We start from the raw sequence: 14,550 nt of genomic DNA on the forward strand, positions 1-14,550 counted from the left end.
TAGGTAAACGTGCGAGAGACAAATTGAGTTGAATATCAAATATGCCCTCTCAGTTAGTGCCCAAAGACAAGCTCGAGAAAAATCTACGTCAGTGAGAGACCTTCTCTCTCTATACTTGTGTATGTGAAATGAATGCACTTTAGAGAACTTGCGAAGCACTTCATCATTTTTATTGCCATGAGAAGGAAGACGGCAAAAGTTCTTTTTTGCGTATTTGACTAACGATTTGATGACGTTGATGGGGCTTTGAAATGCATCGAGTCGACAAAAAGACGAACAGAGAAAAAGAAATTGGGGAAAAGACGCCGCATATTTCAAACAAAAGTGCAGTGGACTTAAAGTTTCTAAAACGGAAACACAAACGGAAACGGATATGAAAAGCCATAATGTAAACGCCAAACGCGGCGTATGCGTAACTTTTGCCAACGATTCCTATCGCGCTGTCGCTTTAAGTGTCTGGCTGAAAAATCGATTTAATTTCATTTGTAAAGCGATTTTCACTTAAAATGTGATTACGCAAATTTTCAATTTGAAAACGATAACGAAAATTGGCAGCACAGCGAACTGGGAAAGACCCCGCGCTAAGCCTGCGAATAGCATGCGTAGTCCCCAAGGAATCCATTCACAATTGTTCTACTTCATGCGATAAGACGTCACTTTGTCCCGCGGGCATACGGAAGCTATGCCCTTACATGCATAATTATACCCGGAGAACATGAAAGTATGTGTAAGTAATCATGGTGTTTTACATGTGAAGAAAGAGCGTGATGATTTATGAACTTTTTAAAGAAAACAATTTTTAAGAGGTGAGGATTCAAAATTATAGAAGTGAAGGACGACAATGAATGAAACATTTTAGATAAAAAATTCAAATTTTTCTTAAAATACTATGTGCATTAACAAATGTTTCTTTAAATAATATAATTATATTAACATAAAATAAATCATAAATGTAGTTATTTTAAGTTAAAAATTGTATGTTAAATTCACATATAAGTTAAGGAGATTAAAATTACTATTAAACATTTTTTAATTAACAGAAAACTTAGATTTTTCTCTTAAAATAAAAATTATATATTTAAAATTCACATTTTGATCAATCGCCTTATTTTTAATGTATATCTATCATGGCCAAAGCATTAATGCTGAGCGCCTATTTTTCGGAAATGCACGAAGCTCGATTTGAATTTGAAGTGTGAAAAGAGTTGCTCACTCGAAAAGCAAACTATGCAATCAGGCTAGATTGAGTAGCACACATTCATTTTCAACGTTCCATTCCATTGAAATCAACTGCAAATCCGCAAAAACCAAAACTGTTAACATTTATCGGCGGCCACTGAACAACATTTTGGTAAAGTGCTCGCATTCGATGGCCGTCGCAACAGCGGCCCAAAGGACCTCAACCAACACTTAATTAAGTTTCAGTTGTCCAGTTAGAGACCAGTTAGAACAGTTCGCACAGATCCCAGCTGCAATCTGCCGCTAACTGTGCGCGAGGCCACAGCAAAGCTCAGTGGCGACCGCTAATGTGGTTTGGTTTATGTGCCCTCGACCCTCCTCATCCTGTTCTCCCCCGCTTTGGCCAACAAAATGTAACGAAATTCCGACAGTCGCTGATTTTAGTTCGCTGATTATCGCTAACCATTGCACCTGCACATGTCCGCTAACAACAACAACTGCAAATTGTTACAAATTTGGGCAGTTGGCATTTTTAAATTTAAATAAATTCGCAATCGCCAGCAAAAGGATATGGCTCTTGCTAAAGCTGTTTTAGTTGTTTCTGTTGAAGTTGTGCATAGGCGGAAGTGAACCCTCATCAAGTTCCATTAGATTGTCAGAGTTCAACACAGGCGTCGGCGGCTCAACCGTGCGCAAAAGTGTCAAAATGTTTAACATATGCCCACATGAGACATACCCCAAACCCAAAACCAAACCCAGCCAGTCTGCTGATTCCTTCGCCCATCAGCCTTCTAACAGTCCGACCTCCAAGCTCAACTTTCTGTTGTAGTTGCTGTTGAACAAAATTTGTTTCTGTTTGCAGTGACATTGTTGATAACAATGACAATAACAAGCGGCCTGGGCAAGCTGATTGGGGACCTTAGTCATGGGCGTTGTGTGTTGTGATTAGAAACCCCTCTTCGCCTATCACCCACCGCCCCCTCGGAGTAGCGTGCTGTCGGTAATCACATCAAACGAGCTGTTGACCTGCGACTGGTCGCATGGGGCAAACACTTTTTGATGGATGTCAGAGCGCTAGATAACATCACCATGTATGACGCCTTTCGTGCTGCATAATAGTTTCGTGATATAACTGCAGTATTTTAAGCGGTATCAGACAAAAACATTCTATATATAATAATGGTGAGTGCATCCTAATGTTTTCAGATCGTATTTTCGTATTCAAAGAAAATCCAGTATCGTATTAAAGGTGACACAATAAAAAACTAAAACAACAACAACACAGGAACCAATGAATTTTATTTTTTTTGTTATCTTTGTTATCATCATTTCACTTAATGGTCAATTCTTTGGGTAATGGAAAGGCAGTTAAGCGAGGTATCTGTGTATTTAGATTCTACGTGTAACCATTCCTTTCATAAACTTAATAACTTTATTGTACTTCCCTTCACTCCCAATGCAAACGAAACTAATCGCATTTCCTTAAGTTTTTATGCATTTTGCTTGGCAAACATTCTGCTAACTCATTTCAAGTTTCTTTCCGGCTCTTATCCCATTTTTGCCACATTCTTTGTCGACAACTAAGCCCCTTAAATATGCACTACGCTAATTACCCACCCACCTCGTTCTACCCCAAGGACCTCAAGCCAAGCCAAGTTGCCAAATATTTTTATTAGCTGTCAGCTACGCCAGGGCTGGTCGTATTTGGGCATTTCTTATGAGTTTTTCCTTGGTGTTTTTTCCTCACCAATTACCGGGAAATTCTTTAAATTACATAAAATTGTAGCCCGAATTGGTGGAAGGACTTTTCTAGGTTTCGCCTTTGGTCTGGGCTAATGTTCAACTTAATTTAAACGAGCGAGTTAACAAGCTAAAATTTGATTTATAGGCAGAAAAAGTTTGCGTCTCTCGCCTCCACTTGATGAGCTTGCGAAAGTTTTCTCTGTGTACGTGGGCGTGGCAGCGACAAAACGTCTGTCAGTTGCCTTATTCTAGTTTCTCCATTTTCCTCTGCTATTCCATTCTATTCTGTTCGTGGCTGCAGTTCTCTTGCGTGTTTTGGCGTCACTCTCCAAGTACTATGCAAAAACCGCCCACTAAACTTTAATGAGCTGACATTGAGGCGCCTTCGTGCGCCATTTGGGCGCCAAAACTTTTCCACATGCAGCGCGGGCTCGTTGCTTTAATTGCTTTGCGTGCTGTATGCAAAGCCCTAGTGAGGGCTGGTCGTTTTTGGCAGTTCTACTCTAGTTTAATGTGCATTTTTATGGCCCATGGGCAAACAATTTGCAACAAATTTCAATAAAAAATGTTTGGCTGTCGCCTATTGTTAGGGTTGGTCAGTTCAGTGGACGGAGCATTGAACGTGAAGGCAAGCTCAGCTACAATTACTTTTTTGTTGCCTACTTTCGAGCGCTGCGTTTTAATTTGTTTAGTTTCGTAGCAAGCAGACAAAATGCACTTGAGCACGCGTCGAGTTCATTTGAAGCGGCGCCCAAAAGTATGCAATGCCAAATGCACGCAATTAAACCAAGTGCTCGAGGAGAAGTGAGCCAAAGTGCAATTTATGTTTGACTTTCAAATTGAATTTAATTGTTAAACAAAACTTTGGCCTTTCTGTATGTCTACATTTTTTCAACCTCAACCTTTCTTAAATTCATGGTTGTCTGCTTTATTGGCTCTTTTCTCATTACTGGTCTGGAAAATTGAAGTGCTTGCAATGGCCGACATAAACTGCTGTTAATTTCCATTAGAAAGCCAGAAGGAGGCGATGCGTAGAGAGAGAGAGGGTGCCAAGTGGATTTCACATGTAACCGTATCAATATGCAAAAAAGGTTTAGTCAAGACTTGCACTAAGTGAATGTGAAGACACGGAGCAATAGCAACAGCACGAAGACAAGAGTAAGAGGGGGCCTGCAGGACTCAAGTGGCTAAACGTGACGAGCAAACATTAGCCAGGATAGACCCAACACTAGCTGGGGAAAACCAGGCTCGTCTATATGTTTGGCCACAATAAATGCAAAAAATATGCATAAAGTGCAAAACATGCCATAGAAAAAGGCGTTCAAGTGTCGGTTGGGAAAAGTGCGAACGCCAGCAAAAACGCCAAAAATGAAAACGAAAAAATATTCAATCAGACAGTCAGACAACGTGAGAAGGAAACTCAAGGGTACCACGTCAAGGCGGAGGGCAATGAGAAACATGCGTGCAAAAAATGTGAAAATGTGTCGAACAAAACTTGAAAAGCATTTTGTTTCAGATGTAGAAGAGAATCGCAGATGCAAGACGCATTCAAAAACTGGTTTCCATATTAAATACTTCAAAAAATAATTTAAATAATTAAAAAATCGTTAGACTTGTAGAATACATATACACATTAAGCGATCACGCAAATAAAGGCAATAGAAAATATAAATTTCAAGAAATTTGGTTAAGTGGCAAAATAGCTTTTAGTGAAGACAACAATATCGAGGCTGATTAATGTGTGCCTGACCGGTCTCAATAAATTCCTCGCCAAGTAGATATAGCACATAAATTATCACATTCGGAGCTGCAAACAGACAATGACAGTCACGCAAATGTAACTGAGCCAAAAGAATTTAATTATGCCAAATCCTCTGCAGCGAACACAGTATAAATAAAAGGGCGTAGCTGCACTAATCATGTAAGCTCTGAATTGTTTTTCCCTTTGAGTGGGTTGATTGTTGACGTTGCCAAAACATATTCTATCCAAACTGTTGGCAGCTCCATCAATAGTGCGAGGACTGCATTGGCCTTTGGCTGTAAGAATATGAAAGAAGGAAAGTGCTTTGTTTGCCTCAGTTTTGCTTATATTTTTTAATCCATATATTAATCCTGATGCTTATTTCGTTTGAATGAAGTTAAGAGGCAGCCCAACAGCAGCAGAAGAATACTAGAAAAGAACGTTGGAAGATGGTAGAAAAAACCTTTGGTAAAATCCATTTGTTGTAAAAAATTCAATTTATATTCGATTACGCGACGATGTCTAAGTAGAAGTTGAAATCTCAAGCACAATTTTGCCTCAGGAGCAGGAGTGTATTGAAAATGCGCCGTCATGCGTTAAAATTGCAATTTTTTCTTTTTGCTCTGCCGAAGCTCAAAGCAAATGCTGTGAGATGCCTTCGAGAGGAGGAAAATGTTAAGCAAATTGATAAATGAAAAAGCAAGCAAAACCCATGTAATCACCTCGTTCCCTCAATAGCCCCGTGCACCTCCTTCGCCTTTCATACCCTGCACCCTCTCAGTCTAATTGTAAAATGTGGATTCGAAGCTGTCGAGGCAACTAGGCAACAAACATAACAATCATAGTAAATTGTAGCTAGTTAAATATTCAGGGCCATTTTCAGGGCGAGAAATAAAACTGAAAACGGAAACCCAACACATATTCACATACGCACACGCATACAGCGAAAGAGAGAACACATGGAAATGACACCCGGACACGGAAGCGGGCCGCTGATTGCCGATTGCCGATTGCCCACATGCCGTGTGCATAGAAAATAGCCATGAAGAGAGGCGTCATCCCTCCTCTGTATTGGAAAACGATTTGAGTCTGAGCTGCAAACAAACAAATAGACAAAGGACAAACAACAGACATTGAGACAGAGATATAGAAATACTAGCAAAACAAAACAAAGGCAGCACTTGCGAATTTCATTGCAAATGAAACGAAAAACGTTTTATTTTGATTTTCTGCACGCTTTCGGTACATTTCGACGAGAAGGGAAGGCACTTCAAAGGCAAATGTTTTGCCACTTTTCGGTGTATACCCCGTACTTTAAGCAATGGGGTATACCATGCGCAAATATATACGTCAAAATGGGGCAACTGTTGGGCTGAAATGATTTTGAAATGTTTTTCAATTTAAGTAATAGTTAATGAATTACATTTAAAAATAATAAAATTCCCAGAAAATATTTACATATTTACTTCTTCCTATCTCTATTATGACAGACAAAATAACTAAACTTATGTATTGCACATTACTATTTTTTTATTGTTATTTAAGATTAGTTTAAATATGACAATAAGTATATAATTTAAACATAAAATAAAAATTACATGGTAACTCAGAGTTGGTAATTTTTTTATTTAAATTATTACTTTCACTTCGTATTTTTTCATTTGGCAATGCAAAAAGGGATTTTGTTGTTTTCTTTTTTACGTGGCCAATTTGCGGAGAACTCAGCCGAAACGCGACAAACCAGAGAAAAATAAAAGAGAGGAAGAGAGATAGAAGGTTGAAAGAGACATACACGAATGAAGGAGGAGCTGGGGGCGTCACATGTTGACAGCCTGAAGGCCAGCCACATGGCAAGCTCTTGTCATTATGCAAAAAAGAAGAAACAAAATAAAATGAGAGAAACAATTGTCGAAATGGTGGATATATTCAATTCAATCCGATAAGCTTTAAAATTTAATTAAAAGAGTTGAAGCTTACCACTTGCCGAAAATGATTTAATTTGAAAATTTTAATTAAAAAATTATTAAAGAAATCAAGATTATATAAGAAACAATTGAATGTCAATACAGTAAGTTAAATTATCAAAGAAATCTGAAATAGTAATGGTAATGGTTGTGCAACAATATAATTCCTAAGAAGCTGGTTTCATTCCGCTGCTATTTGACAGAGATTCTCTCAGAGAAAACGTCTTGAGTAATAAATATCAACAAAAAAAATTCTAACCCAAACCAGTCGACATACAACAACTTTCAATGCTCCATCTATACAAATAAACTCAGAGATATTTCTTTCGACAAAATAACAGCTGCTCAGACTGAAGAGAAACATCTGCAATTGCAACTCGAATTGAACTTCTTGTGTACGAGCATGCTGTGCAAAGACAATTGGCAGCCAGTCCTTAGAGCAATGATTTCCCTACCACAACCTCATCCGGAGTAGGTGTGGACTGGGCTTATCGAGGAGAATGAGAGCGAGAATGTTGCCAATGCCGATTTATGTCGCTCGCTTCGTTGCAGTTAAAATGCTTTTCATGTAAACTGCTCAAGAACTTTGCTCAAGCGGACAAATAACTGAAAATACGCACAGAGCGTGCAAGGAAGAGGCTAACAAATGAGTAAGAGAGAGAGAGAGAGAAAACAAGTCGAAAAATATCAACTGCCGGGTATCAACTTATGTAAATTGTAATGTGAAGGACAGCTGGGAGGTCTTGTTAGTTCTCACTCTCTCCCCTTTCTGATTTTGTTGTTGACTGCACTGTTGCCACTACATTGGGGGAAGAGCGCCTGGTCCTTTAGTTGTCCTCAAGGAATTGCGGGCATGTTTGCTTCTGCTGAAATGAGCAAAAATAATTGCAAATCGTAAAAGAAAAAAAATTTGAGGCTGTCGTCACACAACTCTCTACATGCATACTCGTAGTTCGCAGCTCGCAGCTCTCAGTTCACAGTTCTCAATGCTCAGCGCTCATGTGTGCCCCGCCAGACGATATTCAGGCAGAAGGACGAACGGACAACCGGAGAGACGAGGGACGGACGCGCAGACTGCTAGACAGACAGACAAACACGGTCGGAAACGGAAATATGCAATGAAGCAGAAGTTGGCAGGAAATTGTTAAGACGCCGCGCCTCCGTTCATTCTACGAATTTCTCCCTCCACTCCTCCCTCCCATCTCTCAGTCTCTTTCTCGTTCTTCTGCTTTGTTCCACATGTTCTATTTCTTGCCATCGTTTTTTTACAGCTTTACTTTATTTTGCTTCATCGAAAGGGTTCCCCCAACATTCCTCAACAGTCCTTTGGCTCGTTTTATGTTCTTAGACGAATTGAAAAGCCGCATGCAAATAAAATTTGCCTGTTTTTAGTGTTGTCCTATGACCCAGGACCTCTCATCCACCACACACCACTCCATCTCTCACTCGCTATCTCTCTCAGAGTCTCATTTTTGTCTGCCTTGTTGCCTTTGCCTGTTTTGTGGTTTTTATATTTCAATCGAGCCTGTTCTTTTTCCTCTCTTCATCCTTTCTTTACATTTCTTTCGTTTTGCTTCTCTATTTTAAAGTATTTGCAGTTTTTTTCGTTTTCGAAGACTTCCGTTATACGTAGCGGTTTCGACATCCCTATAAAATTTATAAGCTTCGTAAATGATGATGTATTGTTCCAGTCGCACCCAGGGGGATGGCTGAGCAGGAGTTCGGGCATGAGTATGCAATGTAATGTAATGGACTTGTTTAAATAAAGTGTATTACACTCACAGATAGAAGCTACGCGCACAATACGGGGAATAGCTTAGGAATACATAATACTTTTAAACAAATAGTGTTATCTCAAATTAGAAAAAAGTTCCATCGATGAAGGTTCTTTTCAAAATGTTTTAATTTATCTTAATTTTTGATTTAAATAATAAAAAACTTTAAAATGTTAAATACTTTAGCCGGCTTACTATTTATTGTTTTCCTTTTTATAGCGGACATTTTCTAATTTTCTCTATAACTATTTTTAAATACTTTCAATAATCTACAATTAAAATAATTTCTCTCCTCACAAATATAATATAAATACGTTTAATATACTTTACTTTACCTCCAAAATTCTCATACAAAATATAAATATTTAATTTATCGCAAGTACTAGATTTGGTATCCAAATTTGCTTCCCTAACACAACATTTAATATTTTAGTAATCCCCATTTATCATTTGATTTTATGAAATCTTATTTATGTATTATGACAAAATGAGGGACCCAGTTTTCAGGCCATAAAACGCCTTAAAGTCTGCACTAATTTTGAAGGCAAACAAAATTTGCATAATTTTTACAGCTGTCAGCATAAATTTGTAGAACAAAAAAAATAAACTCCACATGAAACTGCCAGACAAATGCAAAAAGTTTTCCCCAGTGTTGTGCCAAATAAAAAGGAACCCTGGAAAAATAAAAGACTTCTACAAAGGGGCGATATAGGGAAAGAACTTTCGAAATAAAGTAAACAATAAAATGCGCCAATTGTAATTATGTGTCAGTACAATAAACGTAATTAGCTACAGTTCTGCCTGCATTGAAAGAACATGCCTCTGGTACCAATAAAAACGTACGAATTATGTGAGGCTTTTGCCAAGACAATTAGTTGCTCATTTAATTACAAGAGCCAAAAAATGATTTCAATTTGCCTAAAAGGTAAGAGCATCCTTCCCTTTCTCTTTGAGTTGCTGTTAGCAATAGTTCACTGTAGTCTAGGCACATAAAATTGGCTGATTGAATAATAACCTATCAAGCGGGTATAACGGCTATAAATGGCGCATAATATTACAAAAAATTATTCGCAATTTAAAAATGCACTTGAAAATGTCGACTTTCGTCCAGGGGTGGGACTGCTAGGGGTTGACGGTGGTGCGGCATGCACATGCACACACGTGCCCCGTTTTAGGGGTTTTGTCTGCACGCGATTCTCACCATCATCTGCCGCCTGTCGCCCCAAAAGTAGCTAAAAACGTGACGCGCATTGCAAATTGGGGTTGACGCCGCCGCTATCGTCGTCGACGTCAACGTCGTTGTTGCTGACGTTCCCATGTCTATTTGGAAGCTGAACCCCCTCAGTGATCAGTCCCTGTCGCCAGCGTGCACCTGAGCTCCCACTGGACCACTCGAGGAGTCGTTTGCCAACGCGCCGACATGAAACGCTTGCACTTTTCTTTATGTCCTCCGGCGGGTCGCGTGAAATTGAAAAACTGCTTGGGCCACGAAAAGGATGCGGACAGCGAGAATGTTTGTGTGGCAGCCACGCGTTAAGTGGCTAAGACTGTTCTGTACTTGGAATCGGTATTCGTTGCCTTCTGCCTGTTGCCATAGACAACATTAGCATCAGCTTACAAAATGCATTTCACACGTCATTAACTATTTGAAAACTTGATGGCTACATGTTCAAAGCAATCTGAAAGTTGAACAGACCTTAATCTGGAAATAAGTTAGAAAACAACTCACCAGATACCTATGTATATGTACATAAATATAAATAAATGCAACGTTAAGACCAATTCATCAGTAACAAAGGAAACAAAAGTTTTTGAATTACAAAGGTTTAAAATTAAACGTTCAAGATTTTAGCAATGACAACAATATTCCAATACCATTTAAAAATATTATTTTTTCGGCACTTATTGACACAATCGCTTTGCACTGCTTCCTAGCAGCATACACAGTTCACACAACCTGCTTGCTGTAAAAGCTGCGTTAATCGACGAAAAATATTAGAGCTTCGAACCCTCGAGCTTTAGACTAATTTCGAATTTCGAACCCCACTGTATATGGTGGTGGCTTGCCGGGCTAGTTCGAGAGCGAGCAATCGAGTGGTTGTTAGTTCATTGAAATATTAGAACGTAGACACATATTGCTGACTCGTAGAGAGCATCGTGGTAGTTTAGCTCGTCGTGGAAGTGTGAAGCGTATCTCTGGTGTTATCTATGTCCTGATGTATAGGCAACGTCGTAAACTGTCTGGTTTCGGTGACTAAGAAAATTTGTATCTTGTACAAAATCCGAGCTGATGTAGGTATTAGTCAATCTGTCCTTTTCAGTAGCACCGAAAAATTCACTTACAATGAAGAAAATCAATATTTTTTCATTGCAAATAAAAATGTAAAACAAAAGTAGTGCCTACTCATCATTATCATTATATCTTATTTTAATAAACAATATAAAATAAGTCTATTAAGATGCCAGTTTCTCTGTTTAATTCTAAGATACAAATAAATAAAATAAATTCTTACTTACTTGCTAATGACAAAGAAAAGACAGTGCTAAGACTTTATTTACAAGTTAGGTCTATATTTATTTGTTAATTCTAGTGCTACATATTCGGCAGGAAAATGGTCTAGGAGGTATTTCAGAGATTAGGAATATAGCACTAAGCGAGACACGCTGAATATATCTCTGAGAGTCATGGTGTTATTGCATATTTGCTGGATTGCAACATTTCTACTGAAAGGATGCTAGCAACTCTCCATCACTACTAAAGTTAGATCGTCAGTGCTAAAAACTTATTCATTAACTAATATCATAATTGTACAAAAATTCTAGATTGCTCAATCTTAATATTTAATATTATAATATTGTTTCAATAATGAAAAGATCTTAAAATTGAATGAAATCTTAAATCAAAATAATAAGTGTAGATTGGATATACTTTACAAAGGATTTATTATGACTCCAATGAAAAAAATAAATGGAATGGAAAAATCTTAAAATTGACCCGAGAAGGCAAAATCTTGATTATGCTTACGATTAAAAGAATAAAACCATTTACAAATATATTACAAATATACGTATTATAAATGTTATAAAACTAAATTTAAAAGGGATGCCAAATTGTCTTAAAAATGGTTGCACTTATTTTTTATTGTCGATTTTTCTAACAATATCATTTACTGTTGTGGAATCCATTAAAATAGTATGTTTATATAAAAGTAAACTTTTAAGTAGGTAAGGGTATATGAAAAATGTTTAACATTAGTTTACGTTTATTTTTAATAGCATCTAATATAAAATTAAAAAGTTCTATATAAACCAGATGTAATATTTTCTGGTCGAATATGTCCAAATGTTGCAAAAAAGAATTCATAAAACGAAATTCAGTCATCACTGCTTCGCCTCTCCTTAACATCACTGAACATGACCAGATTCTGTGCCTTTCCTCAATGCATCGGATGATTCAGCAAAACATAAATTTTATCCATCAACTAACAGTAGAAGTCAATTTAGGATGATAGGTGATTGTTTTTTCGGAACAATCGCCATGCATCATAAAACTAGCCATCACCCAACTTGACGTCACCGGGGCCGGCCACGATCTTAAGAGGGAAATAGTTTAAAGCCGTCACTCCCAGTCATTTGTCGAATTGCCCTCGCACGCTCAGGCGAGCAACTTGCGAAGCGACCCACGTGCTGAGGGTTTCATATGTCATAATAATAATATTTCCTTCAGAGATAAGGGACACAAGACATCTTCATCATAAGAACCTTCATTTGTAATCTTTAAATCTTACACATTCCAATGTAAGTGGAACTTAACTTATTGTCTAGGATACAATCAATTACGGAGACCCCTTTTATTGATGTCTGGCCTACCCACAACGATATAGTGGGCGGGGTCGTCCAGGCCGATGACCAGCTGTTTCTTGGAGAATCAGACCTCTCCCATTAATACCGAAGGACCAGGTTTGTTGTAAAAGAATCTTAGCGGAATACATCCCTCTCAGCTCTCCAGGAAACAACAGTTAAATCGTCAGTGCTAAAATTAGATAGTAGATGAGCTTGTAACTCATTTCTTATAAGTATGGCAGTTCTCGTTATACTTACCGTTGTCGGGATGAAGAGTTAGGCGATTCTAGGCTGGGAACCTAGTAATCCGACGCAATTTACGGTTCCTGGATCAAAGCTGCGTAAGCGGCTCAAGGGCGAGGAAGTACTCCGCCAAAGCCGTTTCAGACTTGTAGTGGTTGAGTTGCAGCACACTCATTAGAGGTTTGCACACTCGCAGTGTGGTCCGTCTGCACAAACAGGTCCTCCCTCTCCTCCACCAACTTGTCAGTTAAGTTGAGATGCAGTGTGGCGTCGGTCATGCTCTCTATACCGAGATCTGCCTCAACTTCCCCTGACCTCAACGTGTGTGTGTCCTTGTCAGTAGGATGACGTTTTTTGAGACGTAGGTACACGCTCCCTACGCCCCACGCCATTTTTCCGTTGCGTTTATAAAGAATGTCATCGGCCTCCTTGTTGATCTGAAGGATCATGTGCTGTCCGCCATTATTTGGTAAAGGTTCATCGATCTTCAGCACGGACCAATCAGTCGTCGGAATGGCCGGGTTCTGCTTCTTAAGCAACTGAAGTGCTCGCTCTCCTTGAACTACGACAGGAAAGAGGACTTTAGCTTTCGGCATGGATGGAATGCTATTCCTATCTACAACGTCCAGGTTAGCTCCTTCCCATAAGCCGTCCAGTTTGGGGACGGTTTTCTTAAGCCAGAGCAACGTTGGGACATCCTGGCATGTTAGGATTTTGACACCGTTGAGCCAACCCGCGCCTTTGAATGTCGGCATTGGGCTGTTGGGCTGTCTGGGGCGTTCTCCATCCTGACGAAAAGTGCGTCGACCAGCTTGGCATGGGTCAACTGCCACCGATCTGAGGACATTTTTCCGTTAGAGTTTCCTCTGTCGATGAGAGCAACCTCCAGATGCCGCCTGGCAGTTTCTGAAACTGTTGCTCTCAGGTTTTGTCTCGGAGTATTGTACGTATTTTCTTCTGGCTTGGGTGGCCCAGGCGTTCGCTGCTTTTTTCTTACTGGAGCCCCTTGTTTGGGACCCTCAGCAGACCGCTGACGCTTGCTTGTCATGGACTCCACCTTTGGATTGGCAGGCACGGTGAAACCGCTCTGCACTTGCATGATTTTTAAGAAGTTGGTGCGATTATCACGCAAATAAGCGTCGGCCCAGGCAAGCTTCTCCTTGTCTTGAACAGACAGATTTGCTCTGCCGCCGAACCGCGCCTGAATGCGGACTGCCGCCTTGTATTTGGCTTTTTCCTTTAGGCCCAACGTGCCCCGCTTCGCAACCTTAGAGGTGCTGACGATAGGTTGTGGACTCCGAAGAAGACGCTCCTCTACAGCAGATGAAATCGACGCCACGCTCTCTTGGTCCGAATCAACAAGGACATCGGTACCCGCGCGCATGAATCTCAGATGTTGTATGTGGGAGTATTGTTGCAACTGAGGAAGCCTACACCCACCACCTCAGAGGTGTGACCGCTGACGACACGCAGATTAATTAATTATATTAAATTAATTAATACATTAGTTAAATTGCAAAGTTGTGCGGAATCTTTTCTGCTCGACTAAAAGTATAGCCCGTATGGCTATAAAAACGATAGGCAGGAATTTGTAAAATAAAGAAATAAATGAACAATATTTCAATTAGTAAATATTCAGAAGATTTGCCAATCACATATATGTAGCTCTTATAATCCAAGATGGGTCTAGTAGAAGTTAAGTTAACGAATTCCACTGGTAACGTTATTAATAAAGCAGAATCAAAAAATATATATAATATATGGAATTAATAACTATTTGGCTGATAATCATTATATAATTCCACACTATTTTCATTTATAGATTTGCATTTTGCAATAATATGTTATGGAATAATAGGCATTGATTTCATAAAGAAATTCTATTGTCAATTAGACTTCAACCCTAATGAAGATTGGCTTATCATAAGACCAAATGATAATTAATTTCCCAATTTATGTTCCAATAACATACAATTCTGGTAATAGCTCCATAATTCTACCAGCAAGATCAAGTGGTCCGAAAGATTAAAATTTGGTAAAACAAGAGATTTACCAAAATATT

The 14,550-nt window shown here is 39.0% G+C and overlaps 1 protein-coding gene across 1 annotated transcript; it reads right to left on the reverse strand.

Moving 5' to 3' along the window:
* Positions 1-12,217: 12,217 nt before the first annotated feature.
* LOC133850369 (uncharacterized) lies at positions 12,218-13,954 on the reverse strand. The gene is made up of 2 exons (XM_062286440.1): positions 12,504-13,954; positions 12,218-12,435 (listed from the first exon to the last, which is right to left on the reverse strand). Exon 1 carries the CDS (start codon positions 13,870-13,872, stop codon positions 13,195-13,197), a length of 678 nt encoding a protein of 225 aa, XP_062142424.1. The 5' UTR covers positions 13,873-13,954; the 3' UTR covers positions 12,218-12,435; positions 12,504-13,194.
* Between the last annotated feature and the right edge of the window lie 596 nt (positions 13,955-14,550).

Source organism: Drosophila sulfurigaster, chromosome 2L (genome assembly GCF_023558435.1).
Source record: "Drosophila sulfurigaster albostrigata strain 15112-1811.04 chromosome 2L, ASM2355843v2, whole genome shotgun sequence".
NCBI lineage: Eukaryota > Metazoa > Arthropoda > Insecta > Diptera > Drosophilidae > Drosophila > Drosophila sulfurigaster.

Excerpts from the sequence above, each read along its gene's own strand:
- LOC133850369 (XM_062286440.1), bottom strand. The coding sequence starts at position 13,872 with ATGCGCGCGGGTACCGATGTCCTTGTTGATTCGGACCAAGAGAGCGTG.